At 55.9% G+C, this 26887-nt stretch overlaps 2 protein-coding genes across 3 annotated transcripts in view; one reads left to right on the top strand and one right to left on the bottom strand.

Annotated features, from left to right (window-relative positions):
* Nucleotides 1–26887, bottom strand: part of CDH23 (cadherin related 23) — a 184452-nt gene that overhangs the window by 18487 nt on the left and 139078 nt on the right. Inside the window, exons 28-37 of one of the 2 annotated variants that reach the window (XM_063406303.1) lie at nucleotides 21915–21975; nucleotides 20907–21055; nucleotides 19789–19924; nucleotides 19215–19603; nucleotides 19021–19122; nucleotides 18498–18500; nucleotides 17305–17454; nucleotides 16466–16594; nucleotides 16217–16345; nucleotides 14292–14519 (exon numbers count right to left, since the gene is read on the bottom strand). In XM_063406303.1, the coding sequence (XP_063262373.1) occupies nucleotides 14292–14519; nucleotides 16217–16345; nucleotides 16466–16594; nucleotides 17305–17454; nucleotides 18498–18500; nucleotides 19021–19122; nucleotides 19215–19603; nucleotides 19789–19924; nucleotides 20907–21055; nucleotides 21915–21975 (1476 nt within the window). Of the gene's footprint in view, nucleotides 1–808; nucleotides 956–14291; nucleotides 14520–16216; nucleotides 16346–16465; nucleotides 16595–17304; nucleotides 17455–18497; nucleotides 18501–19020; nucleotides 19123–19214; nucleotides 19604–19788; nucleotides 19925–20906; nucleotides 21056–21914; nucleotides 21976–26887 lie in introns of those variants that run through there. The other variant, XM_063406302.1, reaches the window with a different exon arrangement.
* VSIR (V-set immunoregulatory receptor) lies at nucleotides 884–11093 on the top strand. Its single transcript, XM_063406304.1, has 7 exons — nucleotides 884–1017; nucleotides 5516–5974; nucleotides 6630–6677; nucleotides 7942–8049; nucleotides 9492–9519; nucleotides 9951–10138; nucleotides 10380–11093. Exons 1-7 carry the CDS (start codon nucleotides 954–956, stop codon nucleotides 10415–10417), a joined length of 933 nt encoding a protein of 310 aa, XP_063262374.1. The 5' UTR covers nucleotides 884–953; the 3' UTR covers nucleotides 10418–11093.

The following is a 26887-nucleotide window of genomic DNA, read 5'->3' as shown; positions in this document are numbered from 1 at the left end:
CAATAAATCACTGCCTTGGGGTGTCTGGGCTTCATGCCTACACCTCCCCCCAGCAATCAATTTCTTCCAGCCAGCCAAGGGTTACACTTTTGGCAGGAGCATCACAGCCGTGTTTGCTGTAAAAACCACAATGCCACACGGTAATTAGGTACTTTTCTATTTGCCTGCATGCTCCGGATTCAGAGCAGGCAAGCAGCAAAGTTTCCTGCGGTTTGCAAAACTCCACATGTCTCTGGGCTCCACTTTCCAGGGAAGGCTGACTGGAAATGAGGCAGCTCTCAGCTGCAGCCAGAGATTTTGTTGATGCCTTTGGAATTTGAAGAGAAGCTCCAGGAGGAATTATGTGTCAGACCACGGGGCTGCTTTGCTATTTCAGGGCAGAGTGTAAATGGGCTGTAGGAGGGGGATGCTTTGCTACTAATTTTTTTGGGGAAAGCTCCGTTCCCTTTCCCAAGTCGGCATTGCTCTAAGTAACCCTCCCCTGTACCTGCTGCTCGTTCATCCCAGGAGAGGTTCTGCCTCCTTAATCCTCGCAAACAAAACAGTAATTGCGAGCAAAGTTACAACCCAACCCAAGGAATCGGCTCCTGCTGGGAAAGGGATGGAGACCAGACCAGCATCCGCGAGCCCCTTGGCACGGCGAGCATCCTCCTTAGCACCCCAAAAACGCACGCAGGGGCACCAGCTGGCTCTAAGTGAGGCTGTAAGAGATGAAACCCAGCAGGGGCACGCACTGCCCGAAGAGGTGGGCTCCGAAGCCGTGCCCACCCGCGGGCGCTCCCGCCCGCAGCTCCCTGCAGCCTCTCACCTCCGGGGGGTGCTCGCCGTTCTCTGCAGCGCTGCGCGAATCGCAATGAAATTTCCTGTGTGTGCAAGTCCGGCTGTCGCTGCGGGGCCGCTCAGAGCGTGCGGCGGCTCCGCAGAGGCCACCTCTCCCCGGTGTCCCCGCCGCCATGGGGACAGCGTCTCCCCGACGCGGGCTGCTCCTGGCTGCGCTCTGCCTGCTGGCCTCCCACGGTAAGCTCCAGCTCGCCTTCCCCTCCTCCCTGCCCGCAGAAACTCTCCCCGCTGGGGCACCGTGCTCGCCTGCCCGGGGCTGTGCCTCGGCACAAGGAATCCGGGCTGTTTGGGGCGTTGTTTGCGCGCTTCCCCTGTGGGGATCAAGACAGCGTTTCACACGGTGCTGGCTGTGCTGGGGAAAAGGGGCCGCAGGGGAACTGTTGTTCTAAAACTTCGAGATCGCTTTTTTTTCCTTTCTTCCTCTGCTTTGATCTAACATGCGTGGAAGGAAAGCAGCCCCCCGTCCCCGCCAGCCTCCCGCTGGAGACTCCGGGCTGGAAAAGCTGCTCCGCTCCCGCACGGCACTTTTCCCTGGCACGGTGGGGGTCCCCGGCTGTGCCACGGTGAGAAGACCCTTCCAACAGCCCTGGGGGAGGGAGAGAGGGGATCTGTGCGAGCGGGGCTGGGATGCCCTCTCTGAGGATGCTGCGCTCCGCCGGGAAGTGCCGGGCAGCTTCTCCGGGTGGGCAACCAGCCGTGGCCAGGGCACGGTGAGCGGCTGCCGAGTTCCCCCTCCCCGGAGCGAGCGCTTCCCAGTGCTGGAAGCTCGCTGGCTGCTTATCGGGGGGTGCTTTGGGAGGGGAATGCTTCATGCCCGACTCCGCACCGGCCCTGGCAGGCAGCGCTTCCGTTCGGGGGTCCGGGGCCGGGCACCGACCCTGGGGCGGTGGCATTAAAACCGCGGCTCCACTCTGGACGACGACTCGGAGAAGGAATCTGGGAAGGACCGTGATCCCTCCCTGCCCTGCGCAGGCGGAGGATCAGCATCGGGCTTGGCTTCACCCTCTCTGCCGGGACAAAGTGACTGCCTCCACGATTTCTGCCAGTGCATCTCCAGGAAGAAAAGATGCCCAAAGCAGCCCCATTCCTCCTCTCCTCTGGGACACCAAGGCTGGTGTGGATTGAACCACGTTTTGTTTCTCATCAGAGTCTTGGCATCAGGGAGCAACTCCCAGCATCTCCACAGGGATTTGAATGATATCGTTTATGCATCTGGAGTGCTGGGACTGAACTTGAGGCCTTCTGCAATGCAACAAGCTTGGATGTTCAACGTGAGGCTCGTGCCAGAGGAACTGAGCTTTGCGCAACCCCGCGCCTGCCAAAACTTTCTGAGTCCCTGGCTAATTTTAGCAGGGATTGATGGAGAAGTAGCCCTCAGAGACATCCAGCCTGGGGATGCTGGCAGCAAGGTGGATGAGAAAGTGGCTCCTCTTCACCTAAAGGATGGCAGCTGAGCTAGGCTTTCCAAAATTGCATCCCAGGTGCTGTCCCTGAGCAGGGCTGTGCTGGAAGAGGAGCAAGGCAGGACCCCCCGAGGCTGCTCCCTCCTCTGCCTGGATGATTTGTACTCCCGCTGCTGGAAAGCCATTTGGCCCCTGGGGTGCAGGAGATGAGGGCTGTTAACATGTCTGGGGCATCCTCAGCAAGTTTTTTCTCTCCTCTTTCGTGCTCGAGGTACCTCTGCAGAGCTACGGATGCCCCTGCACATCTCACCTGGCTGACAACTCTGGAGCATAATCACAGCACAGTGACGATGGGGCTTGGGGCACTTTGATGTGAGCCTGTTACAAGAACTCCCAGAAGAGGAAGAAAGCAGAGTTCCTTGCTTCACCTCTGTGACTAGAAGCCCCTCCTCTGCAGCAGGTGAGCCCCTCCAAAGGCTCCATCCCCTGATCCCTGCAGATTTTGTCAGAGTGGAAAGAGCCGGCCTGATGTGGAAAGATGTGGCCTGTGGAAATCACTTCTGTCAAGCACAGGAGTGCAGATCAAACACCTGCTTGCCAGGGCTGGGGACCAAACACAGGAGAAGCAGCCAGGAGAGGCTTTTGGTCACTGACCTGGAATATTGTGTGAAATCCTGATTTTTTTAAGCTGTTGGTTGGCCAAGTAGCACAGGTTTCTGCACTTTTTTGTCTGAAAGCAGAGTTCCCAGGTGTCAAGATAGTGATGCCAGTGCTTTTGGCACCTGCTTGGGACCTCCTCTGTCTTTACCAGATGGTGACAGGACAACAGCTCTCAGCTCAGCCCTCAACTGGTCCAACCAGCTGGAGATGCGCAGAGATGGGCATCTGGCTTTATTCTGGCATTTGCCAGCAGCTCTGACTTCAAAGGGAATCGTTTGACTGGGGTGTGGAAGGAGCCAAGCCTGGGCTCTGGGCATGGAAGAAGCCCAGGAGATCAAAGATCCGTGGGCTTCAGGATAAAGGCGCCACCAGAGGATGTTTCCTCTGGGCTCCATCTGGCATCCAGCATGTGTTTGAAGCCTGGTTGCATCTTGGGGAGGGAACACCGACTGTCCTGGCACTGGTCTGGGCTGTATGTGCCTTGCCAGCTGCTTTCTCCTCTACTCGATGGCTTTTGAGAGCCTTCCCCCGCTCTGGAGAAGGAAGGGAAGGCTGTACTGCACACATGGTAACCTCTGCCCCTCCCTGAAGCGTGGGCTGAGCTGACTTTCCATCCAGACGGTTCCCATCAAGCTCCGGAGGCGGAGGCTGGATGGTTTAGCAAGGCAGAGCTTCGCAAACTGTGCGGGGATGAGCGGGACGGCCCCGCTTCATTGGAGGGGGGTGTGTGGAAAACAAAAGGCTCCTGCAGATACTTTTGGAAGGTGTTGGAAGCGTGGCTTCCTCCAATAGAGCCCTGGCTTCCCTTCCTCTAGCTCCCAGGAGGCCCCCGATGTGAATGGGGCACTTCCCCTTGCAGCAGGTATCAAGAAACACATCTGAAGTGCCTTTTGTGCTCAGTGCTTTGGCGAGGAGGTGGGGCACCCGCTCTGCCGCCTGCCAGAACCCATCCAGCCCGGCTGTGCGTCCTGGCCCCAGCAGCACCCAAGGATAAGGAGAAGTCAGGGTGTGAAAATGAGACTGACTGAGGCAGTGCTGAGCCCAGGCCATGCAAAGCTCTGCCCCAGAGCAGGGCTGCTGCACGTGCTGTGGGGAGCAGGAAGCAATTAGCCGGAGTGGTCAGGCGAAGGTCACGCCATCCCTGCTCTGGGGACTCCTTGGCACTGTGGGCTCCGGAGCAGGGAGTGCAATGGGGCCCATCTCCCTCCCAAAGCCTCCCTTCCCTGCAGAGAGCAATGGGGCAGGGACCTGGGGGCTTCACGGCTGCTCTCGCAGAGGCAGGGATAACCACAAGGGGTGGAAGGCACGTTTTTGGTTTCACTCTCTGCAGCAGAGCCTCGGGCCAGGCAGGTGACGCAGTGACTCTGCTCCCAGGAGGAGGGGTGACTCTGCTCCCAGGAGGAGGGGTGACTCTGCTCCCAGGAGGAGGGGTGACTCTGCTCCCAGGAGGAGGATGCTCTCGGGGTGGCCCAGCAGTGGGGAGCCTCTGGCCTGGCTGGGTGCTTGAGGGCAGGCACATCACGCCCTGCCTGTGACTGACGCCCTCTCAATATAGCAAGTGAGAAACCTCAAAGCAAAATGTGGTGGAGGTAATGGCACAACAGGATGTTACCAAAATAAAAAAAAAAACACACCAATATCTCATCCCTGTAACATCTTCTCTGCTGTGAAGCAGCCCCAGAAACCTCTATTTCACAGTAATTCAAAGAAAATAAACCCAGAATCTGCTTTTTCTCCAGCTTTTGAAGTGATGTTAGCACTTCTGCAAACAAGAAGGAGTGGCAGGGCCAGAGCACCAAAACCTCTCCTGTCTTTACACTTTTTCCTCCCCTCATGCACAGCTCCCCTTACCAAGCAGAACCCTCCACCCATGTGCTGGGGAAAGACCAGCAATGCCGCAGTGTGCCCCTTGCTCCCGCTTCTGCCACGCCTCCTGTCCACATTCCAGAATTTCTTTCTGAAAATTGTTTTCATTTTCCAGCAGCTCCTCACTCCATCAGCATCAGCCAGTTCCTTCTTTTCCTCCCTGGGGGCTGAAAAACAAGGAGGGTGCGACCTGCTCCCCGCCTCACCTGGGGGAGAAGGGGGGACACTGCTCCTCCTAGAACTTTTCTGTTTTTGCTCATTTTTTTGCAGCTGGCCCAGCAGTGCTTGTGTTTCCTCCTTCACAAGCCTGCTGCCTTGCTTCTCCTCTCATCCTCCCTTGCCTCCCTGCCCCACACCTCTGCTGGCCCCGGAGAAGCTTCTGCCTCCCTGCTGCTGATGCTTTGCTGTATTTCAAGCATGTCTCTCCTGCAGAGCTGATTTCTAGGCTGAAGTTGTGCTCCCAGCCTCGCTACAAAATCCTGGAATGACCCGGGTTAGAAGGGAGCTAAAGATCATGTAGTTTCAACTTCATGTAGTTTCAATTCATGTAGTTTCAACACCTTCCACTATCCCAGGTTGTTCAGAACACCATCCAAGTTGGCCTTGGACACTTCCAGGGATGGGGCAGCCACAGCTCTTCTGGGCAACCTGTGCCAGGTTTGCCAACACTGGCGGTGGGTTTGCAGTGCTTGTTTGGGCAGTTTTCCTACAAACCCAGGCTCTGACTTGGCACCTTCTCCCTGCAGGCGGGGCAGAGGCTTTCCTGATCACCACCCCGTACTCGCTCTGCGTCTGCCCCGAGGGCCAGAACGTCACCCTGACCTGCCGGGTCAGCGGCCCCCTGGCCGAGCGCCACGACCTGCTCTACAAAACCTGGTACTTCAGCAGCACGGGCGACCGCAGCTGCTCCGACAAGAGGCACATCCGCAATGTCACCGAGAGGGAGCTGCGCCACGAGCTCAGCAGGCACCGCGAGCCGCCGGGCAACAGCTCCCAAAAATCCCCGCCGGGGGGACAGAGCGGCCACCACGGCGTGGAGTTTGTCCCTGACCACCACGGCGCCTTCCACATCGTGGTGATGAACCTGACGCTGCAGGACAGTGGGAATTACTGCTGCTACGCCGTGGAGGTCAGGAGGGAAGGCCACGGCAAGCCCCACAGCCTGCAGGTGGCTCACGGCTTCGTGGAGCTGCAGATCCAGCGAGGTGAGGGGGCTGAGGGAGCCCCTGCCAGCCCTGTGTCTGTGGCAGGGAAGGGGTGGTGGGGGAATGCAGCACTGGGGCTGGGGAGGGAGCATGCTGGAAGTGCAGGGCGTGTTCCAGGAGTCAAAGAGCAGCAGATGCTGAAGGTTTGAATTAGAGTTAGAGAGCAATGAAACATTAGAAAAAAAAAATCTTAATAACTCGAGAGGCTGGAATGCAATAAAATCCATGGTACATACTTTCACTGATCTTCAACCTCCTTCTGGCAGAGAGGAAAACAAGCCTCAGCTTAAAAGGAGCTGGCTGGTGGTGCAAGCCTGAGTGAGGGCTCACAGATAACCTTGGGATAGCAGCCCAGTGGGAGAGGCATGAGGGAGGGGAAGGCATCTCCTGGCCTTGATTTGCAGCATTAGATAACTTTTCTTTCAAACTAAAAAAAAAGAGGCTGCACAGTCAGGGATGGGCCCTGCTGCCATGAAGAAAGGGGATCTTGCAGCAGGGATTGGATCTCAGTGAACATTTCCCAGGATTAAACTCCTGCTTTGGGCTGCTCTGGGATGATGTTCTCAACACCAGGGAGAAAAGGCAAGGACAGCCAGCAGGTTGCAAGTTCTCTGGGACGTGAGTGAATCCTGAGCTTTTCTGTTCTCTTCTGCAGGCAAAGGAGGGCTTCAAAACTGCACATTTCACACTGCCACCGGCAAAGGTAAAGGGAAAACCCCCTCTTTCCAATGTGCTCCTTGCCACCCTGGCCCATGCATTCCCTAGGGATCACTGCCAACACAGCAGTGCCCACACGCAGCCTCACTGGCCGGGTGTTTCCAATGCTCTTCCAACAGTGTGTGCATGACAGGCCCATCCTCAGGCTGAGGAGAGCCTTCTTTAGCCCATCACCTGGACATGAGGGTCCTGAGGCCCGTGGAGGTCATTCACCCTGTTGTTCTAAAGCACCTGAGCCCCCTCCCACAGCAGGGATTTAGCGGCCGCTGCCACGAGCAGATGGGAAGGGACAGAAAAGTAAAGAGTTCCAGGAACCTCTTGCTACACCCCGAGCCTGGACCACGTCTGCCTCCAGCAGGGGAAATCCAAATCTTGCTTGAATGCTCAGACAATGTGGGGCTCCCCCAGAGCTGTGTCTAGACATGGAGATGCCCACACTTCACTTGCAGCTGGTTTCTTGCTGGGTCACTCTGTCTATCCCCCTTTGCTCGCTCCTAAATGGGCAGATTTGGCTAAAATTATTTTGCAGCATGCCCAGACAAGGGAAGCAGCTCCTGGTACCCATGAGCTGTGCTTTCTTGTCCCTAAACTTCAGTCTCAAGTGTTGGGACACCCTGTCCTGTCAGGGAAAAAAGAGAAAAACATCCCCTCCTAAAATGCAGACACGTTGGGCAAGAAGCTGCTTCCTCAGATGGATGTGCAGCAGAGGAACTGAACCTGCTCTTGATTTAAGCAGCCCTCAGCCTCACCATGAGCTGTCCCACAAAGACCTTGATGGCCACAGATGGGTCTGCAGGCTGCCAGCCTTTCTGGAAGCCTCTGTGGGTGACATTCTCCAGGGGCACATTAATTAGCAGAGGCTGTGGGTAACAAGCCCTTTGATGCCCAAGCACTTTGAGGCTGGCAGTGGGTCAGAGTCAGTGCTCCAACGTTGCTGAGAGCCTTTATCAGGGCTTCTCTCCTCATATCTAGAAGACAAAAAACCTTGGGATGTCCTGCAGCAATGAAGGACTTTGGTCAAAGTTCTCACTCAGAGCTTATCTCCACAGCTGGCAACGCATCCCAGCGTGAATCCTGTGTGTGTGGGAGCCACATGGCATCAGCTCTGAGGCAACACAGGGTTGCCCCGTGCTGGATTTAATGACCTTTAAGGTCTCTTCCATACCAAACAGTCCTGTGCTTTTGGCTTGGGGAAGCCAAGGAGAGGGGGGGTGAATGGGAGGGTTCACCTCTGCGCTCCTCTCTTGCAGACATCACGGCCGCCGCGCTGGCCACGGGCGCCTGCATCGTGGGCATCCTCTGCCTGCCCCTCATCCTGCTCCTCATTTACAAGCAGAGACAAGCTGCCAGCAGCAGACGTATGTAACAGGACACCCAAGTCACCTCCCGGGCTGCACTGGCCTGGCAAGGCTGGGTGGGATGTGCCCCACTGGGATCAGCTGCAGCGGCTGTCCCCAGTCCCACGGGCGTGGTGGCAGGTGGCCCAAAGACAGGTCCCTGCCAGGTGCCTTCTGCAGAGCTGCCCTGGGAAGGACCAGGCACGCCTGCAGGCTGCTGGTGAGGAGTGTGGGATAGGAGGGGACACCAGCAGCGTGCTGGGGGCACTGAGACTCTGAGGATGCTCCCTGAGCCCTTTCCTCCACATCCACTGTGAGAGCCATCTCATTTACTCATCCCTTCCTCCACTGCACACCTGAAACAAAAGCCTTGCCTTCTAAGTGACTGAAAAAGTATTATTTGCACTATTTCTCACCCTGCTGTTTAAAAAGGCCCCTGGCATGTCTGTGGCCGTGGGGCTGCAGCACGCCAGGTCTCCCCTCTGCTGCCCCAGCCCTGGAATCCCAGGCTGTGCTGAGGCATAGCTGGCTGCCAGCTCCTGCCCGTGCGTGGAGATTTCGGTAACGAGGCGGAAAGGGGCACCACCTTAACTGGCAGAGCCATTTCATCAGCCCTTGGGCAAGCAGGGCCCTGCGGTTTTCCTCTCCCTGCTCGGTGGGCGGTTGTGAGGCTCTGAGGAGACCTTTGGAGAAGTGTTTTCTGCAGAGGCAGCAGGCACAGTGCCAGCCAGAGAATGGGAACTGTGCTTTCTACACAGGGTGCCCCTTCAGGCACCCATTCAGCAGTGGCTCGGCTGCAGCTCCCACCTCCATCTGCAAAGCATCACCTGGATGCCATTTCACACCAGAGGGCAGTCAAAATCCAGGGGGGTTTGCCTCTCAGGGAGCATGGACCGGTTTATTTCCACGCAGCACTTTTCTTTGGCACAGTTTGGGACAAAACTCAGGCATCTCAGCTCGGGGCAGGCATCCAGCAGAGCCCAGTGACACGGGCTGTGGGATCTGCTGAGGCAAAGGGCTGAGGGAATACCTAATAGAACACCTAACACGGTGCTGCCCAGCCAAACAGGGCAGCCCAGGGCAGGTGGTGTCTGCAGAGCCCCAGGACGGTGCCACAGGTGGGTGCTGGGTGCACCCAGGCACAAGTGGGGCCCGACTGCAGCTGCACCTCACTTCACCCCATGCCTCCAAGAAGGGTCTCTTCCCCTTCTTTGGAGCCTGTGGTCTCAGTCTGGCAGGAAGCTGGGCTGGGGAGTGAACAAGGAGAGGGCAGGGATGCAGAGATGGAGGTTTGGAGCAAAAACTAGGAGGATTAAAGAAGCGGGTGAGGGAGGGAGGGATGCAAAGGGAGAGAAAGAATTGGAGGTGGGTAAGACACCAGAACACAGCCCTGGCAGTGGGTCTGGGCCTGATGGTGGGACTAGTGCTGCCAACACTCACCCCAAACATTTTGTCTTTGGCAGGTGCCCACGAACTTGTCAGGATGGATAGGTAAGGAATCCTACGTGCTCCCAGCTCCCCCCACCTCCTCACATGCCCCTGCATCCCAGACCCTGAAAAGGCTTGTCCTTTCCTCCTTCTCCTTGAAGCTGGCACATATCCCCAGCCCAGCAGAGTGAAAGGGCTGCTGCTGTCACCCACACCTTGAGCCCTTTCCCTTTCTGGGAAATCGCTGTTTCTCTTCCCTGTCTCCACGTGGGAAGTGCCTCCTTCCGTTTTTCAAGGGTCTGTGTCTCCCTGCACCCCAGGAAGAGCCTGAACCCCTCTGGCTGAGCCTTCCCCCTGCACCGGCTGGAAGTGAGGTGCCCCCCTCACTGAACCTGCTCCCCGCCCTGCCTGCCTGCTCCCAGTGCTCAGCCAAACCCCGGGGGATAGGAAAAGGCTCCCGAAATAAAAAAGCGAATGCCTCTCCTGTCCCACAGCAGCGCCCAGGGCATCGAGAACCCCGTGTTCGAGGCGGCGCCGCCGGTGGGCGCGGAGCCCCGGCCCCGGCCCCAGCTCTCCTACGTGGCCAGCAGGCTGCCCTCCGAGTCCGGCCGGCACCTGCTCTCCGAGCCCAACACGCCCCTGTCCCCGCCCGGCCCCGGGGACTGCTTCTTCCCCACCCTGGGTGAGTGACCGGCAGTGCTGGGCCCCGCTGGAGACGGCGGGAGAGGTGGGAGGGAAAGGGGAAACGGGGGGTAAATACCAGTGGCAAACTTGGGGTTGTGTGGGACATCGAGTCCCATGGCTTAAGGTGTGAAGGACCTAAACCCTCTGTTTTCCACGCAAAAGCAGGGCTCGGGCACTTCCTGGAATAATATCCCTTCAACTGTAAGCTGGAATAATATCCCTGGTCTGCCCTTTTCCAGATCCTGTTCCCGACTCACCAAATTCCTTGAAAGCCTAAAGACCCCAGAGGAAACCACATCCAGCAGACCACGCCATGCTCACCAGGACAACAGCCCCAGGAGGGTGGCGGGGCCAGGGACAGCAATGCCTTAAGAAATGAAGCTGTGTGCAGGATCCCTGCCCTTGTCTGCCATCCTGCCTCTGCTCTGGGACTGAAAGTGAACCTCTCTCGCTTGGGTTTCAATTTTTAACTACCTGTTTCCATGGAGAAGTGCATGGCTCTCTACTGCTCACATTTTACAGACTAGCTGAAAATTGAGGATGTGGGGATGGAAGGATGTCCTGCACCTGCAGACCTCCCTGAGGATTAACTTATTGCCAGGGTCTAAGCTCTGCAACATCAACACATTTCTGGATCCTTGACTGAACATCCTCTCTGGGAGTGGATGGTAAAATACTTTATTCAGCATGGAACAAAACAGGATCACCAGCCAACTTTGTACTACCTTTTTCTTTGCAAAACAGGAAGGGGAGAGGCTCCCTGCTGCCACCAGAGCCCTCTCTCTTTACCAGCCTTTTGAAATGGCCATGGACTTGTGATGCTGCTGCCTTTTCAGCAGGACACATGTTGGGACAAGCCTTATTTCTGCTGCAGTTTTATCCTTGGCTTGGGATGAGGGCAATTTATCTTTCTGTTTGTTTCATTATCAGTGCTGATTAAAAGGAAAAAAGGATGTTTATGGTTTTCATTTTTTTTTTTTTTTTTTAATGCCTGTCAATTAGGAAGTTCATCTGGAGGGTGTTGGAGGTTGTTCCCGTGAGGAGCCCCTGTGGAGAGGTGGAGGCATGGGCAGCACAGTGGGAAATGCTATGGATGGCTTCCCCTTGCCCTCCTGGGGCCAGTGGTGCCCTGGGGGACGTGGGTGCTCATGCAGCCTCTGGACACAGCATCTGGCATTGATTATCCAAAAGAAACTACGGCTCCAGCGTGACTCAGCCCCGGTGATGATATCAAACCTTGTGGCAGACACTGTTACTCAGACTGTGCTTGTTGTTTTGGTTTTGTTTTGCTTTTTTTCCCCTTGTTTCTCTTTTTGTTGTAAGGTGGGTGAAAAAACGGCCACAAGACAAACGTAAACATTAGTCACAGCAAAACAGTGTCACACCTGAGCAACAGCTGCACCAGGCAGCGTGGCCAGGCAGAGCATCCCTGGCAGCACACGAGTTTCCACACCACATGGCTGGAAGAAACAGCGTTTGCCTCTGGAATGGGCTGGGGAGACCCTGGGCTGCTGCAGTATTTGACTGTCCAGCGTTGGCTTCAGCAGGAGCACCCTCAAGGTGGTTCAGAGGGAAGGAGAAGCCAGCACCCACAGCCCCATGTACCGGGGGTGTAACATCCTGAGCACAGGACTTGTGCTTTATCGCCACCCACGGCTCAGCCCCTTCCCGGCTTTGCTGGGGAATGCAGCCCCGGTGCCTGCAGCACTTCCCTCTCCCTGTCTCGGCAGCTCCAGCTGCAAAGGCACGCCAGGGTTTCGCCTGCCTGCAGGTCCTAACGGCTTTGGAACCCTCTCCAAGTCGCTCTGCTCCCTAACAAATGCACTGTTTGATGACAGAACGAAGCTCTGTTGGAAACAGGTTCTGCCCTGTGTGGCAGGAACCCCATTTTTTGGGATACCTGGAGCTGCAGGCAGAGCTAAGCCCTCTGCCAGAGGCTCTGGTGGGGCACGCTGGGGCACTGAGTGGCAGCAGTTTTCCCTTCAGAAGGAAAACTACAGACTTCTAGGAGAGAGAAGAAATGGCTTCCCAGGCTTCCACGCACACTGGAGCCACCAGTGGCCCCCCACCTTGGCCCCCACTACCACAGGGAAGATGACACAGATGCTTGTGAAGGTGACCCAGCCACTAGATCAGTGTCTGGGCAGTGAGGATCCACCCTGCCCTGCTGGAGCCACCAGTGCCTGGGGCTGTGGGTGCCAGCAGGATCCCTGTCCCAGCGCACAGGGGTGCTGCAGCTTCCTTGGGCAGACCTTCCTGCTGCTGCAGGAAGCATCTCCACCACTCCGGAGCAGGGCCAGCCCTTGGGGAGGTGCAGCTGCTGGCTTGCCTCAGGGTCAGACAGTGCCCCAGTGACTCCTGTGATTCCCACACACCCTCCAGTTGCAGCTCACCAGCTTGTGAAGGTTTTTTTTTCTCCTGCAATGCTTTTTTATGAAAATATTTTCCTTTTATCAGCAGCATTTCATCCTTTTGCTCCCACATTTCCAGCTCCCAAGAGGTTCCTCTTGGCCATTCTTCCCTGCTCCCTTGCTGTCCTGGGTATCCCAGATCACCACTTCCAAGTGAGGACTTCCCAATCCACTCTCAGCTTTGTCTCCTCTGCCTCTCCCACACAGAGAAGGCCAAACCTTGCAAGCCATGGATGGATGTACAAATTACGAACAATCATCCCCCTTTTGTGCATTGTTGCATCAGCCCGGGGCTCCTTGTGAAAGCACAGTTTCTGGCAGCCCCTGACAGACAGACATCATTTCCCCACCCAGGCGTGAGGCCAGCGGGCACCCAGCAACACGCTGGACAGCCTTTCACAAGACCTGAGTGTCCTCAGGCTCTGAAAAGGGCCAAAACTCTTCTCTGCACTCAGGAATTGGGTCACTGGGCACTTTGTGCCCCTGGGATTTGGGTTGTTGCTGCTGGCGCAACGTGTGCTCGTGACACGGTGGGCACACAGCAGAGCCTGCGGGGACAGGCAGGGCTGCTGGGACACTGCCTGGGCAGCGTGGAGGGACAGGCTGGGCCACTTGTCCTCGCTGGCACTGCCAAGGGAGGAGGCCACTGCTGTGGCAATGGGATTTGCAAACTCAGCACATGGCTTTCCTCAGCACACCAGGGTCAGCGATGCTTCCACAGTGATGGGGACAAGGAGGAGATGGTGGCATCATGTGCTGCAGTCACATGGAGCTGCCTTCTTCAGGGGGAAGAGACTCACCTAGGTTGGAGCCTTAGTGACAATACAACTAATGGAAAAGATGGTGATGCAGAAGCTGGAGTGTGAACCAACCAGGAGGGAGGAGCTGAGAGTGCAAAGCCTGAAGTGAGAATCACAGCCACAGTTTGCACTGCTGGCTGTGACCGGTTTCATCAAAATGTAAAGCAGGGCTTTGCAGAGAGAGCTCTTTTGGCAGAGCAGAGAGATGGTGAGAGATAGCAGGTGGAGGTGGGGGACAGGAAGGATGGCAGAGTGTCACACAAGGTGTGAGCCCGTCTCACCATTTGTGCACGTGGGTGCTCACACCTCTCTACAGAGACGTGGGGTTAGAATGACTCAGGACTGGAAAATGCCTCACATGGTATTTGCTCTTTTGGCTCCCCCATGCCAGAGTCATCCTCAGAGGCACAAACAACGAACCAAACCACGACAGTAACTTCCCCAGGCCATGGGATGATGGGTGGGGTCTCACATCAACCCCCCTTCAGTCTGGCGCCATTCCCCCTCACCAGGGCTCTTCTCATCCACAAGGACCACGGCAGACATGCATGTCACTGGTGAATGGAACTGTGCTGGAGCTGCTGCTCCAGCCGCTCCCGGGGCTGAGATGGGTGGGCAGTGTCTGCAGCCCCTCCAGACCCAGCACCCCGAGACCCTGTGAGCAGGGCAGCAGCAGCCAGCACACTTCCCCATAGGGATGCTCATACTTTTTGCATTTGGAGAAGGGAGATAAGGCCTGCTGAACGACTGTGAGGGAGGGACCTGCAGGACCAGGCATCGAAGGAGACTCTGAGCACAGCAGGTTTGGACCCCGAGTCACTAAAACGTCACACCCTATGCCTTTCCTCCCCTTTCACCTTCCACACTCAATGCCCTGCTCACCCCCGCAGCGCTGCCCAGCCCCACCCCGCCCCCAAAGGGCCCTTTTTGGGGGGCTCACCGACAGGGAGGGGGTGCCCTCATCCTCCACGGTGACCAGCAGGCTGTAGAAGCTCTGGCGCTCGCGGTCGGGCGGGGAGGGCCGGGTGGCGATCTCGCCGGTGACACGGTCCATGCGGAAGGTCATGTCCTCGTTCCCGCGGGTGATGTAGTAGGACAGGACGCTGTTGAGGCCGATGTCCCGGTCGGTGGCGCGTACCTGGGCCACCGCCGTGCCACCACCGACATTCTGCGGGGCAAGCAGCGGAGATACGTGAATCCCACCAGCCTCATCACACACAAAACACCTAATTAATGATGTGTTTGGGTTGAAAAATGTAACCAAAAATGTGCATTCTATTTTCATCTGTTGAAAACGGTTAGGAATTTGTTCTTTATCTCTTGTAACTCTAGGGGCGAAAGATGGCGGATGCCCTCTGTTAATGGGACACCTGATAACACCAGATAAGGCAGTGCCTCCTTATCTCTTCCTGCACCCATCCTCCTCCCAGGGACATCCCCTGTGAATGGGCCATTGAAGGCTCTCCCATCACTGATAACATCACCTCATCCCATTGGGAGATGCTCCACCCAGGGGGAGCAGCCAAAGCCTTTCCACCAGCATAAAACCAGCAATCCCAAACACTAATTCAGCCGGTTTTCTACTGAATTCTTGGAGGAAGACTGGACCCATCTCGCCAGCACTGGACCCTTTTTTCTACAGGATCATCTCTACTTCACAGAACCACATCTGTCACTCCAGGAGGATTTATTTGGACTGCTTCCAACACCCTGACAACAGGGTGTCAGGTCATATCTCTGACTCTGTCAGGGTTTTCTAGGACTTTTGTTTGTTTGCTTGTTTTGGTTTTTTTTTGTACTACTGCATTTGTATTTTTAATATTCCTAGTAAAGAACTGTTATTCCTATTCCCATATTTTTGCCTGAAAGCTCCTAATTGCAAAATTGTAATAATTTGGAGGGAGGGGGTTTTTACATTCTCCATTCCAAAGGAAACTCCAGTTTTCCCTGACAGATACCTGTCTTTCTAAACCAAGACATGATGTAATTCTAATACAGAGAGGGCACTCACGTGCTTGAGGCTCCAAACTCGCTGCCCCAACACCCAGCAGCTCAGCAGAAAGAGGCACATTAGGTCTTATCTAGTCTGGCACAGCATAAAACCCACAGGGTGTGCAAAGGTGAAGGCCGTGTAATGGACCCAGAGCTCAGCTAATTATTTTTGGATAGTCCCATTATGGGAAAATCAAAACAGAAATTCTGTTCTCCAACCTCCTCTGAACATGTATTAAATAGATAAGAAACCTTAACAGGGCAATATCCTTAATGCTAAGCTATAAATCACGCTCAGCAGTTCCTCACAGCTAAGTGGCACTGGCTATTACTCATATTTCATTTTTCATCACCAAATTGAGAATCCCCCCCTGCCTCAGTCCAGGAATTAAACTGTCAGGAAATAAGTTGTCTTTTCTCATGCCTGATTGTGTTTTATTGCTTAATTATCTAGGCCTTGCTAAGCTGCTTCCTGAAAGCCATTCTTATTCTGCACCACACTGTATCTTGTGTCACTTTGGGGGCATTTCCATGGGTGTGTAGCCACTTGTCCTTCCGGCTGGTCCCTGCAGCTTAAGTTGCTTGTAGAGCTTTTTCCTAGCCCAAAACTAGGAGTACATCACTGGCGAGGGCTTTCAAGGGGTCACCAACCCTTACATCGTCCAAGGTGATGGTGGCAAGGGGTTGCCAATCCTTAAATGACCCAAGGCAAGGTTTGCAAGGGGATGCCAATCATCAAATGACCAAAGATGAGGTTCGTACTAATGCTTAAATGACCCAAGGTGATGTTTGCAAGGGACACTCCATTGTTGCCATGTGCCTGGTGGTCAGGCCTGACCCTGGGAGGCGGGAGGAGAGGAGCTGGGTGCTCACCTCGCTCACGCTCACGTTGTAGCCGAAGGGGCTCTCGATGACGGGGGGGTTGTCATTGACATCCAGGATGTTCACTCGTAGAATGTGCTCCTTCCTCCGGGGAGGAACGCCGCCATCTGATGCTTGGATCTGCAGATGGGGGTGGATTTTCAAGGGAAAAGGTGCTACTCTGAAGCCCACAGCTTCAAGCAAACAGCCTCGGTGCTCACACCAGAAGCCCAGGGGGTGAGGGGCTGGTTTGGTGCTGACCCGTAAGGTGTAGTGGTCCAGCAGCTCCCGGTCCAGCGGCCGTGCCACAAACACCTCGCCGTAGGTGTGGTTGGTGGTGCGGATCTCAAAAGCCCGGCCGATGTTCCCTGATGTCAGAGAGAAAGTCACCTGGAAACATCACAGGGAAAGAAAACCAGGGCAGGCAGAGTGAGGCTGAGGAGGAAGAAGAGAAAGGAGACCCTACAAAAATAAATCCAGCATCTCCCCCCAAGATGTCTCAGCTTTTGAAAAGGTGCAGTGTAGTGGGACCCACAGGTGTGCTGGCTTATTGCAGCCACCCCAAAGCACACAGAGCCAACCCCCCTGGCAGCTCCCAGGCTGCCAGCAATTTCTGTTATTAAGGGTGATGGGACCTCATTAATGCTCGTCTGCAGGGTAATGAAAATAACAAATGTCAGAGAGCTTCCTGCTCAGCCTGCCAAGGACTTTGCTGCCGGCCCCCATGGCAGGAGAGGCCACAGCTGGTTTTCAGATTGCAGGGCTCTTTTTGACACTTGTCCTACAGAGCTCTTTGCCCCAGACAGCCCAAGGACGATGTTTTTCCCCTCCTGCTGCATGCCTTGACTGAGGACTGTTGGTACTTACTGCACAACTCCCCCACAACCAGTGGCATTAATGACCAGAGTTTGCTCTCACAGGGATACAGAGGGAGGATGCTGGCAGGGGGATTTCTGTGTCAGTGAAACACTACACACAGCCCCACAGAAGTTGGAAGGGACCCAGAAGGAACAAGGAGTCCAACTCCTGGCCCTGCACGGGAACACCCCAGGAATCACACCAAGCACCTGAGAGCATTGTCCAAATGTCTCCCTCCCTACCTGGCCGTTCCTGCCTGCATCTGGATCTCGGGCCAGGACCAGGGCCACCCTCTTGCCCACGGCGCTGTCCTCGGCCACGCTGACAGACGAGTCAGAGGTGATGTCAAACTGGGGGCTGTTGTCGTTCTCGTCCAGGACTGTGATGGTCACCTGTGAGGGGGGCACGGGGCTCAGGGCATGGACAGGAGCCAGACCCCTGCCCACCCACCATCGACAGCCACCCTGGCACACCACCAACACACCACACCCCTCTGAGAGGCCAACAGTGACATCCATCCCCCATGGGAATGATGCAGCTGCTGGAGCATAGGAGCTGAATTTATATCCCTGCCTGCAAGGGAGGAAGAGGAGGAGGAGGAGGTGGAGAAGGAGGAAGGACACTTGGAGGCTGAAAAACAGCACAAGGCTGCTGCATCTCTCAAGCAGTGTATTTTTTTTTGTGGAACATCCTCTGGTTTTTATCCTCCAAATGGCCAGGCACAGAGCAGCTCAGGCTGCTGCAGGGTGACCCTTTCCTGCTAAACTTTGTCCTAGCAGTGATTTCATCCATGATCAGCAGGGTCGGGCAGGATTTGCTTTAAAGCTCAATGGGTACAAGGAAGGCAGAGCCAAGTGTGTTTAACTCCACCAGGGCAAGCTGGGTGTGGAAGAGTCCTGAGCTCCCTCCTGGAAAAAGGCACAGGAGCATGAGATGCTCGAAGGGGACCTGGCTATGCTGGCCATAATTAGGCAGAGGAAATGCTCTCATCGGGTTTGTAATCAAAGTGCTGCAGGGCAACACAGAAATGAGAGAGGAAGAGCCTTTCTGTTCCCGGGGATTTATTTATGGGTGCCCCAAGCTCCCAGGTGCGGCCAGGCTGAATGCGACAACATCCCGGGAGGAAGCTGGGGAGCAAGCTGTGCGCCCTGGGGTGATTCAGTTATTGTTGCTGCTGAGTTCCAAACAGAGAGCCAGGAGCAGGGAGAGCTCACTCAGCCACTGCGGCAGATCCAGCAGCTGCCGTCCCAAGTGCTGGATCAGGGATTCTGCTCGCCAGCAGCAGGGTGGCTCCCGGGGCTGCCCCACGTCCTGGGGGTGGCGGGGAGGCTGGTGCTGGTGGGACAGCACTGGAGACCTCCACCCCAATCCCTCCCTGCAGCTCAGTGTGGACCTTGGGAGGGATTCTGGTCCCCGGCACGACAGACACGCTTACCTTCTGTTGGAGGAAAGCAGAGGGAGAAAGAGAGAACACAAACAATGAGGAGTTAGTGAGGGTGAGGAAGTGTGGGTTAACCCTGCGTCCTACCACAGCAGTGCCAGAGGTCATGGGTATCCCTCTGCAGTGATTTGGTGGCTCCACTTTTGGTGCATCATTTTGTTTTTTCCTAGCTAATGTTGGCGTATCTGCCCCTCACCCTGGGAGAGGTTCAGAAAAGAGCATGGAGCTGCATGGAGAGCTGGCCCTGCACTCAGCAGAGAAATGCAAATCACCCCCTGCCTGTGAAACTTCTAAATACAACCCTCTGAAACACAAACCACTGTGGAGTATTTCAAGGCCCCTAAATTTACCTCCTTCAAAACTGTTTTAGCAGATTTTCCCCCAGATCAGGGTTTCCAGACCCTGGAAGCTGGAGCAGAAAGCTCAGCTAGGACAGGCTGTCCCATGTCAGAGGTGGGACAGGGAGCAGATATGAGGTAGACAGCGGGTGGTGGGAAAGCTGGGAGAACCTACTCACCACTGTGGAGTCAATCTTCGGTCCTCCGTCATCAGCCACCACTGTCAGGGTGTAGAAATCCCCTTTCTCCCGGTCTACCTGGCCTCTGACCGTGATCACACCCTGCCAAGCACGAGCAACAGCTGCATTGGCCACCAAAACCAAAGCTCACAGTGCCCAAACAAGCCAGGAGGGACCATGCTGTGGCTGCTTACCGTGACCCCATTGATTTTGAAGAGTGAGAGCGCTTGTGGGTTGGTGTTGGGGTCGAACTTGTAGGTGATCTGGTTGAGGTTGTCGATGGAACGCGCCTGGACACGGAGCACCTCGGAGCCAAGGGGGATGTTCTCCATGATCACGGCCTCGTAGCTGCTGTTGGAGAACTGCACGGCCTCGTCCAGCTCGTTCAGCAGGCTGACGTACACGCTGCAGAAGCCCTGGTTGTTGGGGGGCGCTTGGTCCGTGGCAGAGACATTCATCAGGTAGCTGGTTTTGGTCTCGTAGTCCAGGTACTCTATGGTGGTGATGAGGCCCGTGCTCTCGTCGATCTCAAACTTCCCCTCTGCGCCTGACACGATTTTGTAGCTCACCAGACCCCCATTCCCTGGGGAGGGAGCAGGAACCGTGGTCCTGGCTGGACCAAGCACCCCGAAGAGGCAGGCACTGGCGACGCCTAGCCCCGGTGGAGCCCATCCCGTGGGATTTCCGCCCAGCCACGCCAGGATCTGCACGGTGGCTAATCTCACCGCTCTCCCCCACACCGGGTGTTCCTCACCCCACCCTTCCCACCTGTGTCTCGGTCGGTGGCCCGGACCACTGCCACCGACGTCCCTATTCCGGCCGTCTCGCGCAGCCCCAGGCGGTTGTACTGGCGCTGGGTGAACACCGGCACCTCGTCGTTGACGTCCTCCACGTACACGATCACCTGGGAAGCCCCGGAGAAACCACGTGTGAGCCAGGAGAGCTTGGGAAACAAACGCTTCGTGGTGCTCACACGAGGAACACTTCAGCGTGTTCAAAGCCGGACTGGACAGGGCTTGGAGCAACCCGGGCTAGTGGAGGTGTCCCTGGCAGTGGCAGGGGGGTTGGAACGGGGGCAGATTTAAGGTCCCTTCCAACTCAACCCCTTCCCTGATCCTGTGATAATCTCTTCTTCAAACACCACATGGTGGAGAGCAAGCACAAACAGTTTAACATCACAGATTTAAACAAGCCCTGTGGGTCGCAGTGAGTCAGTCTTTCCCTGCTTTGGGGGGGGTACACTGGGTACTTTAATTCCTCCATCCTCTGGGATCCCCTGATCAAACCCTTGGAGACCTCGCAACATGGAAACGCTGGTGACTCGGTGGGAAATTTTGCTCAAGTTCAGTGCTCTTTCCCCAGGGAACACATTTCCTTCTCCTGGTTTTCTGCTTGCTGCTGGTGCTGGGGGCACTTCACACTCAGCAGAGCCCACTCCATCACGGGGTCTAAGAATAGATGCAACTGCAGTGCAGTTTGCCCAGTGGGTTTGTGGGAACCGTGGGAAGCTGGTGTGCCGCAGCTGAAGACTGTCACCACTGGGTCCTGGATTATTTAAACAGTGCCTGGCCAGGACACACGGTTTTCAACAGGCTGAGGCTCAGCTTTTCTTCCCACATCTCACCGAGTGAGCAGGACTCCTTCTGAGTGACTGCTGCACCACTCAGCAGCCCAACAGCAACAAAACGTCACAGGAAAAATCAAAATTAAACAACCGCCCCCACCAACAGGCTCTTCTCTACCCATGAGCAGCCCCCAGAGACTTCCCACCAGCATCTTCATGCCAGAACTTTCTGATTTCCTGTCCAAGTGCAAGCGTGGAAAGGACCAAGCACCCCAAACATTTTGCGCGAGGGCGCGGCCCGCGGTGGCTGTGGGGCCCTTACCCGCACGGAGCTCCTCATGGGCCCCTGCTCCGTGTTGTAGGCCTCCACCTCCAGCACGTGGGAGGAGTTCTGCTCCCTGTCCAGGTGCCGCACTCCTCGCATCACCAGCCCTGTGCTGGGATTGATGCGGAAGTGGTTGTGCTCATTTCCTGGTGGGGGGAGAAAAAGGGAGAGGGGTGCTACCCGCTGCCTTGACATCCATCCCAGCGACACACCGAGCCCGCCCTGGGGAGCTCTTATGGAGCAAAACCTCAGCCCCATCACCTCTGGCTACATCAGACTCAGCTACGTCAGTGTCTGGCCCCGGGTCAGCCCAGGAGGAGCTACAGAATCTCATCAAATAAGAAAAATGTGGATGTGTTGGAGTGAGTCCAGAGGAGGCCACAAAGATGCTCTGAGGGCTGGAGCAACTCTGCTCTGGATCCAGACTGGGAGAGCTGGGAGTGTTCAGCCTAGAGAAGAGGGAAGGCTCTGGGGGCACTCAGAGCCCCTTCCTGTGCCTAAAGGGGCTCCTAGAGGGCTGGAGAGGGGCTTGGGACAAGGGTCTGGAGTGACAGGACAAGGGCAAATGGCTTCAGACTGAAAAAAGGCAGGGATAGATGAGATATTGGAAAGAATTTCTTCCCTGTGAAGGTGGGGAGGCTCTGGCACAGGCTGCCCAGAGCAGCTGTGGCTGCTCCCTCCCTGGAAGTGTCCAAGGCCAGGTTGGAGGGGCTTGGAGCAACCTGGGATAGTGGAAAGTGTCCCTGCCCATGGCAGGGGAGTGGAATGAGGTGAATTTTAAGGTTCCTTCCAACCCAAACCATTCTGTGATTTTAGGTTTCTATCTAGCTGTCCACCCATGATAAATCATTCCCAAGCAATGAGCCCTAATGCTGAATTTTGCTTACATCTTGGAGAAATGTTTCTGTGGGCTCCAAAGTGCAAAAGGATGGCAAGCTCAACCTCCCAAGGCTGGGCAGGGCCTGGAACAAACTCCCTGATGCACAAAGGGGCACCTGGACTTACCCTTGACAATCCTGTACCACACTCTCCCGTTAATGCCTTCGTCCGCATCGGTGGCTTTCACCTTTGTGAGAAAAGCAGAGGAGCAGAGGTGAAGGGCAGAGAATTCCAGACTAGGACTAGTCCTCCTACCCTGCCAAAGCTGGACATCCTTCTCCTCCACCTAAGCTGGGGAGCTTACCAAACACAAAGCAGAGTAAGTTACCCTCCCCTCACCATTGGACAGCAGGGACAGTGGGCTCAGGAGCTGCTGGATTGAGGTGGGAGCTGAGCCTCAGGACCACACCACCACACCAAATCCCATGGATCTGTGTGCTGGAGGAGGTGCCTCCATCAATCCTACCCTGTATTTCAATGCTTGTCCCAGTGGTGATGCTGCCAGGGATGGAGCTGGGCAGAGGGAGCTGCTCCCGTGTCTGGCGGGCACGCAGCCCGTGGCATCCTGGTGACTCACCCAAGCAGCAGCACAGGGAAAAACTGCCAGAGGAAATGTGAATGCAACCGGCCTAGAGTGTCCTTGTGAGCCCCTGAGCAGAGGTGGGAGCACCCCCAAGCTCTGATGCACTGCTCAGTCCCAGCACAGACCGAGCCTGCCCTCTACCCTGGAAAACCGAGGCACGGGTCCCCTCTGGTGTCACCAAACAAGACTGCAGTGCTTTCCCTAAAGCCCCAGCCAGCAGCTGACAGCTGGGAAGTGGGACCCGGTGGTGACCAGCAGGGCCAGGGCTTCCAATCCAGCTGGCACCGAGCCCCTGCATCTTCTCTCAGCAAAACCCACTCCCCGCAAAGCACCCAAATCTCAACCACAGCGTGGCTGCTCACAAAGCGCCAGGGCGAGGATCCAGGGAATGCCCTGAGCCTTTCTTCTCTCCCTGCTTCCATCTGCAAGGCATCTTCTGCCTCATCTTGCTACAATACTAGCCAGCAGCTTCTTTTTCCTGGGAAGGTTTGCACCCAGATTTAGGCTGCTGCAAAGGATGCACATGCAGGGGGAACAGCGAGGGCTCTCACCCCCAGCCCCACACAACTCTCGCAGCAGTCAGAGATGCTCCTCTGAAGTGTGGTTTTGAGGCACCTTGAACTGCTCGTGCTCCCTTCCACCAAGTCCCCCTGCTTGGATAATACTGACCTCTACCTGGATTTCTCATCCCTGTGCCCACACATGCTGTTTCCCTCTGTCCCAGACCAGTTTATACCTTGCTTGTGGCTTATCCCATGTTCCAGCAAGGCCCTCCTTTCACAGCGGGTAGCTCTCCCTCCCAAACCAGCTCCTTCACCTGCTCCCTGAGGCAGAGCTGGGCTGTCTCCTCTCCCGTGGGATGGATGGGCCCCGCAGCAGCAGGCAGGCGGTGCCCAGGCAGACCAGCTGCCTTGGCATGGCACAGGGAGAAGCTATCACATAGCCAGAGGAGGAGAAACAAAGGGACGAGAGGCAAATCTTTGCAGCTTTTTGTGCCATTTCTTGCACAAGAGTGCATTTCGGGATGAGCCAACTGCACCTTGCAAACACCCCCCAGGCCATCCTCTTCCTAGCTCACCCCAAGCCTGAAGCTCTGGCACATAAACTAGGTGAGATGGGTCAGCCCAGGCATCTGTTTTTTTATTAAAAGTCAGTAGTTTGCATTAAAGCAAGGCGTGCTCTTGCCAGCCTGGAGCCTGAGGAAAGCTTGGCTGCTGCTGGCTTGACCTGCTGAGGTCCCAAAGGAAAGGTGGCACTTTGACAGACTGTCCCAAACTCGGGAAAACAATGGCAGGGCAAGCACTGGGAGAAAAGCTCTGTCTGCTGCAGGTGGAAAGCACCTTGTGCAGCTGAGCTGAGCTTCAGCCTATTTTATCCCTCTGCAGACACAGCCAGCCTGTCACAGCCCCTTTTCAACCCCTCCCAGCTACTGGAAAAGTGTCAGAAAAGGATGAGGAGGAGCAATAAAAGAACGGGAAAAAAGTAGATTTCCTGGGAAAAGGAGGAGCAGGCTGGTGGAGGGCAGGTGCCACCCCTCCCACCACAGGGGGCTCAGCCCACTACCCTGCCATTTAGTCATCCTGCAGGGACAAATCCCGCAGGGACGCATCCCAAAGGGCTCGACCCCAGCTAGGGACACGGCTCCAGCAGGACACAGCTCCTCCAGCGCTGGCAGAGCCCGGGAAGGGGCTCAGGGCCCCTCGGCTTTGCTCTCTCAGGCTGTCCCCGGCCCGGCTGCCACCTCTGTCCCACCCTCTGCAAAGGGAGGAGGGGGCTGGCAGCGGGCAGAGTGCGGTGGGAGAGGCGGCCAGGCGGGAGGAGTGCGGGAGGCAGAGCCCGGGCTCGGCCGGCTGCTGAGAGGTAGGGAGCCCAAACCCCCGCGGCAAAGCCACTGCCAGCCCCTTAGGCCACCCCCAGGGGTGAGACAGACCCCCGGCTGCAGAACCGCCGCCCTCAGCCTGGGGAAAAGGGCTGAAAACTGGTGGGGATGCGAAGTTTGGGGTGGGCATGGGGTCAGGCATCCCTCCTCCCTTCACAGGCGCGTTGCTCTGCCTCTCCCACCGATGGGAGAGGGGGGAAAAGTGCTGTGGATGCAGCTGTGCCCTTTAACAGTGAGGGCCATGGGGAGCAGCATCACCCGCAGCCCTTTGCTCTGGGAACCCAACCATCCGGGTGTGGTGTCTGGTACTGCCAGCATCACCTCCTCCTGCAAGGCGGTGGAAAGATTGAGCACTTTGGGAAAAGTTGGGGAGCCCCAGGAAAAGTGTTGCTAAGCAAGCCGGGGAGGGGAATGAGAGCTGCCTTTCATGGGAGCTGTGTCACAGGCAGTGCCTGAAAACAGCCTTTTCTTTGCAGGAGTTTGAGGAAAGGGAGGGAGAGCATACGGAAAAACTGCCAAACTAGGCAGCTGGGCCAGGCCAGGGAGCAGCGCCTGGTGCTGGGCAGAATAACCCTCTCTTGCTGCTCATGTACGAGAATCATTATTTTTTTCTTCATTTCCACCATTCTCAGGGGCATTTTACCTTTGCAGTTTCTCTTTTTCCCCTCTGACCCTCATCTGCCTTGTGGCCAGTGCTGGAGCCCGAGTGCTTGTGGGGATGTGTGATATTTGAAGCTGATCAGGCAGGGATGAACCTCGGGGGAGGATTTCCAGGACAGGAAAATCTCTTTTACCCCACCAGGGTGAAGAATATGGAGCCTGGGTGGGGCAGTGATGCTGGGAAGGGGCAATGCAATGAGAGCTCTGCCCACTGAGCTGGGTGTGAGGAGAGGCTGGATGGGAAGCAAGAGGAGAACAGGGCCTGGCTGAAAAAGCCTGGGAAAACATCGGTGTGATCCCTCCTGGTGGGTTTCTATGGAACACTGTCAAGTGAACTTAAAAGACAAACTCTGCAGCCATGAGCAAGGGAGCAAAAGCAGCCTGAAGGAATTGTCCACGCCTCCTGGCTGGCTCTGAAGGAACAATGGGAGGTCACCACCCTGAGCACAGGCAGTCAGCCAATGCCAGCATGGAGGTAGCCGTGGAAACCTTGATTCAGGCTGCCTCTGGTATGGGACATGCTGCAGCCCTACCTGCTGGCTTTTGTGCCTGGGCAGCACAGAGGAGCCTCTCCATGGAGCAGGGGGTCCTTGGGATTGCTGCTCTGTTCCCAGTGCCAAGGGGAAGGAGCTAGTTAGGGATTAAGAAATACTTTTGGGGTGAAGAGAGGTAGAACATCACTGTGGAGTGGGTGACAAGAGCCCCAGTCCCTGGCACTGCCTGCAGTACACACAGGGATTCACCCCCTCAAGTGCTGACCCATTTGTTTTTGCATTTCCCATTTTCCAGGCACAGACCTGGCTCTGACCCATGGAAACAGCACCATCTCCCCAAAGACCCCCAGGCTCTGAGCAGGCTGATACACCCTGAGCGATTAAAACCATGTCACTGATGTCTTCTCTCCACCTTTTGGATGTTTTATGGTGAACGTTTGGCTGCTGCCACACACACCTGTGTGACTTTGGGATGGTGGCTGAACGAGCAGACCCTGGCAGCCCCTGCAGCCCTGCCTTCCCCCTCCTGAGATCTCAGTTTTAAATTGGCTCAATCCAAATCCAAGTTTACCAGGAGAGTGCCCAGCCACAGGCCAGTTAGACAGCTCTCCCACATCTCCATAGGAAGGTCAGCATAATAAAGCTTTACCTCCAGCACACAGGCTGGAGCACCAAGGGCATTGCAGAGGGTTGGCACAAACGGGATTTCCCCAGCCCTCATCTCCTCATCGCTCCTGCCAGAGATGCCAGCCTCTGGCACAGCCTGTCTGGGGCTGGGGGGTGCATGTAAGCAAAAAAGTGGGTGCCAAAAGCTCTTGGGAAGAGGATGTGACCCACTGGGGAAAGCAGAGGACGGTCTCCACCAGGTGTTAGGTAAGAGCTATCACTGCTAACCATTAGGGAAGCTAGTTTGCATCACCTGTGACATGTCTGAGCCTGAAAGCAGGTCAGCAAAATGCCTGACATGAGGAATTTTGGCATGAGTGGGGTGAGGGTGTTACTCTTCACCCCTGCAAAAGAATAAAGACAGTGCTAGTATGATACCACAGCTTGATGGGGATTTATCAGGGTACAGGCTCAACCAACTGTCCAGTTTCTTCAGGAGAATAATCACAAACCCCCAAATGACAGCCAATTAGACCAACCCGCATTTCTGGGGAACAGAGGAGAACCAAACCTCAGCAGCTTGGGGGGAGGATTTTGAACTTTCCGTAGCACACGGATATTTATCTCTTCCAGAAAGTCTTCATGCAATGTGTGTGTGCTCCCCAAAAGTGTCCTCCCAGGGGCCATGGTACCGCACGTAAACAGCGGTAGATTTCTTTGCCAGGTGGGCTTGCACTTCAGTTCAGGGTGATACTTTGCAAGTGTAAACCCCACCTCTGTGCTTCGCCTCCTGGCAAAGCAGAGGGACACCTCTTGTCCCCCTGTGGGGGGAGGCTGGGAGAATCTTGGGCATGACAAGAATGCAGCAGTTTAACCA

Source organism: Prinia subflava, chromosome 9 (genome assembly GCF_021018805.1).
Source record: "Prinia subflava isolate CZ2003 ecotype Zambia chromosome 9, Cam_Psub_1.2, whole genome shotgun sequence".
NCBI lineage: Eukaryota > Metazoa > Chordata > Aves > Passeriformes > Cisticolidae > Prinia > Prinia subflava.
Note: the sequence above shows the minus strand (reverse complement) of the source record. Positions and strands in the feature narration are given on the sequence as shown.

Bases quoted from the DNA above. Each gene is read 5' to 3' on its own strand.
- VSIR (XM_063406304.1), top strand. From the start codon at position 954: ATGGGGACAGCGTCTCCCCGACGCGGGCTGCTCCTGGCTGCGCTCTGC. The intron at 1,018-5,515 runs GTAAGCTCCAGC...TTCTCCCTGCAG, and splicing joins CTGCCTGCTGGCCTCCCACG to GCGGGGCAGAGGCTTTCCTG. The intron at 9,520-9,950 runs GTAAGGAATCCT...CCTGTCCCACAG, and splicing joins GAACTTGTCAGGATGGATAG to CAGCGCCCAGGGCATCGAGA.